This window comes from Chiloscyllium plagiosum, chromosome 34 (genome assembly GCF_004010195.1).
Source record: "Chiloscyllium plagiosum isolate BGI_BamShark_2017 chromosome 34, ASM401019v2, whole genome shotgun sequence".
In the NCBI taxonomy this organism is placed as follows: domain Eukaryota; kingdom Metazoa; phylum Chordata; class Chondrichthyes; order Orectolobiformes; family Hemiscylliidae; genus Chiloscyllium; species Chiloscyllium plagiosum.
In genome coordinates, this window is record NC_057743.1 from 5,395,381 (window position 1) to 5,401,380 (window position 6,000).

Below are 6,000 nucleotides of genomic sequence, written 5' to 3' on the forward strand. Positions count from 1 at the left end.
GGGAGAAAATTACATCAGATAGATTTGCATTCTGGACCTAACGCTACGTGAACACATGGAAGGAGAGCTTTTTGAGCCCTGGATGAACAAACAGGATTTACCTGTTGACTCACATCACACCTCGCTTGCCTTACCTAAAGAGCACGTGACCGTTTTGGAGTCCAAGAGCAACAAAGTCCTTTCCTTTTCCATTTTCTCCCTGTTTCTATAAACCAAAGAAACTCTCTCATTAACAAAACCAAAACTAGTGAGCTGAAAAGTACACATGATTTGGAAACACCAGTGTTAGACGGGGGTGTACAAAGTTAAAATTTACACAACACCAGGTTATAGACCAACAGGTTTATTTGGAAGCACTAGCTTTCAGAGCGCTGCTCCTTCATCATAAAAGATGAGAGACTTAGCAAACAATCCAGGTCTTCTTCAATATATAATTTCAGTTACATCACACTGTAAACTTTTGCTATAAATTCTGTGTCTTACAATCTTATTCTCCACAACCACCTAATGAAAGAGCAGCACTCCGAAAGCTAGTACTTCCAACTAGATCTGTTGAACTATAAAATCTGGTGTTGTGTGAAAAGTACACAGTGAGGCAGGGGAAAGCTTAACATTTTCTGAGGACTTGAAGAATCTGTTAGTTCTCTTCTGATAACACTGGATGTCGTTCTCTTGGTGAGATATGATATTGTCAACCCCTGATTGAATACTGGAGTGTATGCTGAGCGTAAAATTGCCCAAGATTGTGAACAATGACAAGGATTGAGAAAATATCTAACAACTGAATTTAAAGCTGTGAAAACATCTAAAATGCCAAAGTTTGATTTTATGAAAATTTAAATGAATATTCATACTTGCATGTTTCTTCTAATGTCTCATTTTTTTCTCACATTTCTCTCGCCTGTTATAATTTCTGATCTTGATATTTATAATGGTAATTCCCAATGTAAACCTGTCATACTGTGATTATACCTTTCCACCAGAAGTGGTACTGCCTTATGTCTCCCAGTTCCTCAGCCAGTATTGCAGAAACATTCCTGCACTCTAACCAATTTTCTTTCTTAACATTGTTCTATTAATTACAAATAACAATATAAATAACATTATTATTTCTAAACCAGTACAAGTTGCACAACTGTACTACAGGGTTGAACTACAGAGAAATATGTGGCCCAAATGATATCACTCCCTGGTGGTCAGTATGTCCTCTGCTTTACCGCTGCCTGGTATATTGAGTGGAATCTTTTTGTATAGATCAAACTGGTGTTTAAGTTGCACAGAACAGATTGAAAGGTTGCAGTATCGCAACGAATTTCAACAAAATGCATGTTCCAGATGTTTGCTTTGATTTGTCAGTAATATTTGAGGCACTTACCACTCCCTGCCACAGCAGGATCCCATCACGTGATGTTGTACGAACCTCCATTTCAATGGTTTCAGGGGCAGTTGGAGAACTGTGACAATTAAACCACAGAATTGTTAAATGGAAGCATATAAAATCCTCTTAATACCTTGCCCATTGTGCCTAACAGGGAACAAAAGCCTCTGGTTTATGCAGTCCACAATGTCTTTGGTCATTCTTGGTGGAGGAGGGTAGGATTACTTCTGCTCTAGGTTGGGCTGGAATATGCTATGAGGCCTGGGCATTTGGCCTGAACCTGGTGCATCCAATTTTGTTACATCCAATAGGCCTCGGTCAAGGCAGAACCTTCACTCAGTCACCTAAGGTAGCACGCAACACATGTGACTGGGGCAAGTGCGTTTTATCATCCTCATTCCAGTCAATAGGCAGTCCCCTGTATGACCCTGGAAGGCCACAGACTGGTCACTGCCCAAATAGGAATGGGCACTCATTGGGTGATTAATCCTGAGTCATTGGCTAGAACCAGTCTCTGTCTTTATTCAGAATGCTGCCATTTCATTGGTCTATCTGTAGGTACTTACTCTGTATTAAGGAGTTCCCCAACATTCACCTTATCTGTAATGATCATCTGCCAAATGTCTATGTGTGTGCTTGTGTGCGTCTGTGTATGTGCGTCTGTGTGTGCGCGCGCGTGTGTGTGTGCGCGTGTGTGTGCACGCGTCTGTGTAGGAGGTGGCAACAACACTTATTAAAGTTGTAGGACCTCACCTCTGGCCTCAGAATATCTGACAGAATCTGTGTTTGGTGGAGTAATCTCAGCCTCTGAACAAACCACAGAGTCATACAGCACAGAAAAATACCCTTAAACACAACTGATCCATACTGATCAAGTTTTCCACACTAAACTAGTCCCATTTGCTTGCATTTGGCCCATATCCTTCCAAACCTTTCCTATTCATGTACCTGTCCAAATGTCTTTTCAATATTGTAACTGTGCCTGCATCTACTACTTCCTCTGGCAGTTCACTCCATATACGAACCACCCCCTACAGGAAATATTGCCCCTCAGGTTCTTTTTAAATGTTTCTCCTCTCACCTTAGAAAAATGCCTTCTAGTTTTGAAATACCCTATCCTAGCGGAAAAAAAAACTTTGCTCTTCACATTATCAAAGCTCCCCATGATTTTATACATCTCTGTATATTCACTCCACATTTTAATTTCATAAGGGGAGAAAAAAATATCAGGATTTCGATATATTTTTAAATCTACATTCTACCACCCCACACCTATCACAACCAGAAATGATGTACAACGTTGTCAAGTTAAAGATCCTTATGGAGCACTGGTCTTTTCACACATGGTTTAGAATGTAAACCTCATAGCTGGAGGTGGTTGAACTGAACATCAACTCTCATTACCACCCATTGCTCTTACCTCCTTGGGAACATCTGTTTTGGCAACACAATGTATCCTCCATCATGGAAGAAGGCTCCATATTGCACAGGAGAGTCTGTATAAAACAACAGTAATAAGAGTTTATATCAGTAAGCAAGTCTCAGTCATCAAGCACCTTCCTTCATACAATGAAACCTTCTTTGTCCACACTGTAGAAATCCTATGGAGCGTCTTAGAAACATATTCCTGAACTACCTCAAGCAATGTTAACTCGAGGTTTCATTATCACCTACTAATCCTTAAAATCTTCCATTCTCACGAAGGGGTTTTCTTTTGATGCAATGTTCATTTGTAATATGTTAATTAGGAGGAGATGGGGCTAAACCTTCATGAGGTTATTGTACTGCCTTGCTACTTAGTTAACAAAATTCTTGCCATCTTGGTGTAATCTCACCAGTGGATCTCTGCTCTACTAGGGCTTCCCAGGAAATCTCCTGGACATTGAACCTTTAAAATCAATGATGCAATCGCACCTTTAGCCCCTACCATTGTTCTGTCACTTTTAATGCAACATTGAGCTGTGTTCATTAGATTGTAACATCAGGGCTGCTCCCAGGAGGTACATTGCAATTCCCACAATCACTGCAAACAGCAATGGTAAAGACAGTGACTGCAGCTGCTGTGATAATCCAGGTGGGCAGTACTTCACAAACAGCCCAACAACAATCTGCAGCATTCATCTCAGTCATTTCCACACATCAGCAACAGCTCAATTACAAATTTACATAAATGAATCTTGTGTTCCACCTGTCTCTGTATATTCCTTAATGCTGTTCTAAATTCAAAATGTCCTCTTTCCTTGATGACTGGAAAACTGCATATCAGAGATTCTCTTATCATTTCCATGGGACTTTGTGTCATTGTGTCCAAATGAACCAATAATGGACTACATCCCACTTTTCCTATGTCCAGGGATTCACCAACAACCCCCTCTTCAAAACACGGCCAGTCCCTCCAACCTTCCTCCTCACTTCCCAGCCCTGGTCTAGCTTCTCTCCCCTTTCTGCTCAGTTATAGTCTTGCATCTTCCTCCCAATGACAGCATCCTGGGTCAAGGTAAACTCCCCAACAATAACGTAAGGCTGGGGGGTGGGGGGGGGGGGGGGGGTGGGGGGGGGGGCGATGCTGTTCCCTATAATGATCCAAGTCTGACACCAATCCTTGTGGGAGACACTTGAAATAAGGCTTGGACATTAAAGTGAGACTGGGCATCCTGCTGAACTTGGAGATTTCCTGAACATCCCCATCCCAAGTTGAAACCAACCCTAATCCTCTGTTGCAGCCTTCTCATTGCAAGCCAAGGAAGCAAACAGCAGAATACAGTGAATTGAACCTAGAGGTCGCTACGAACCCCTATGTCCACACATGACCACTACCTCAAAAAAGTTTATCCATAACACTCTGGTGGGCTGTATAAAGGAGAACTTTGCACTTTCCCTGTTAGGGAATTGACACCTTATTTCCCTTTCCCTTTCGCACCTCTTTCAGGCGTGCGAAGTTATGCGGGAGACACCCAGGAAGTAATGTGACAAGAGAAAGGACTGGGGAGAGAAAAGAAAGGTAACATCAGAGGCTGAACAAGGTTGTCAGTGATACTGGTTCCAGTTTCCATTATGGACCCTGAGCTCTATGCTGGTTGGCGCCTCCTAATGCGATAATGGTGGCCAAAGGGCAAAAGTAAGAATTATAATTTTAAATCACCTTTCACAATGTCCGAAAGTATTCATAAACCAAAGAATGACTGTGGTAATATAGCATAACTGGCAAGTAATTTACACAGAGCAAAAGACCACAAACATAAACTAGGTAGTCTGTCCCAGGTTGATGTGCAACTATTGGAAAGGACATACTGGGCATGTCCCATGCTCTTCTTCAACAGCATTGTGGGATCTTCTGTGCTGACTTGAAGAGGCAGATGGAATTGAGTTTAATGTCTCATTCAAAAACTGGCACCTCTGGTGGAGCAGCATTCTCTCAGAAACTGTGCTGGATTGTAAGCTTGAGCCATGTCTCACACCTTCAGAATCTTACAACTGTAATCTTCGCATCTCAGGACCAATGGGAAATTGCTCGATCTAATCCACATGGAGGAATAGTTAAGACATGAAATGATTAACTAAGGGATCCATGTCTACGAGGTGCCAAGGTTTTGACAGGCAAGTGAGGTAGCCATTATTTTATGAAGGTTCCCAAACAAATGTGAAAGAAATGGGCACATCTATACTAAATGAAGGATGCTGGAACACAACTAGGTAACTCCAGAAAATCATTTAAAAATTGGCCTAATAAGGAAAAAGAGTACTAATTTAATTGAAACTAGACACCAAACCTCTAAGAGAGGCTTAAAGTGCTGTCACTTTGGACTCAAAAGTTTACTCTTGTTTCTCTCTCCACAGATGCTGCCAGACCTGCTGAGTTTCTCTGATACTTTGTTTCTTTTATTTCTGAATGCCAGCCTCTGCAATTCTTTGCTTTTATATGAGAGAACTGCCCTGCACGCCCCCCTCTCCCCACTAAAACCCCGTCAGCCTGGATCATATTTATAGCTACACTATATCAAGGCATAAAGCAACATTCTTCATGAAGATTGGAGAAGCCTTCAAAGTGTGTCCGATGCCTATTGTAGTACAAGTCACAGGATGAATTAGAATTTCTCATTTTATTATCAAAAGCTGTCACCCACAACTCAATAGAAGAGCTCGTGCCATTGAGTTAGGAGCTTGGAGCCCAGTCGAGGAAGTGGGGCACAAAGCACCCTGAGGTTTGGTTGGACTGTCAGAAAGGCCATCTTTTGGATTAGACATTAAATCAAGACTGTGTCCGTGCCCTCAGTTGTCTGTTAGAAGCTATTTGACGTTTCTGCCTTTTCCTGATGCCCCAGCTAATATTTATCCATCACCAAAAAAAGCTTATCTGGTCAATATTACCACGGATGTTTCTGAACACTCGCACCATGCAAATTAGATGCCATGTTTCCTATATTAGAACAGTGTTGAAAAGTGTGGTGCTGGAAAAGCGCAGAAGGCCTGGCAGCATCCGAGGAGCAGGAGAATCGATGTTTCAGGCATAAGCCCTTCTTCAGGAATGAGGCTGGTGTGCCAAGCGGGCTGAGTTAAAAGGTGGGGGGGGGAATTTGGGGGAGGGACGCTGGGAATACGATAGATGGAAGGGGGTGAGGGTG

The 6,000-nt window shown here is 42.2% G+C and overlaps 1 protein-coding gene across 1 annotated transcript in view; it reads right to left on the minus strand.

Moving 5' to 3' along the window:
• The window catches only part of hspg2 (heparan sulfate proteoglycan 2), a 522,026-nt gene that overhangs the window by 8,965 nt on the left and 507,061 nt on the right, over nt 1–6,000 (minus strand). The window contains exons 94-96 of the mRNA XM_043675530.1: nt 2,799–2,874; nt 1,376–1,454; nt 135–205 (exon numbers count right to left, since the gene is read on the minus strand). Coding sequence (XP_043531465.1) covers nt 135–205; nt 1,376–1,454; nt 2,799–2,874 — 226 coding nt within the window. The remainder of the gene's footprint in view (nt 1–134; nt 206–1,375; nt 1,455–2,798; nt 2,875–6,000) is intronic.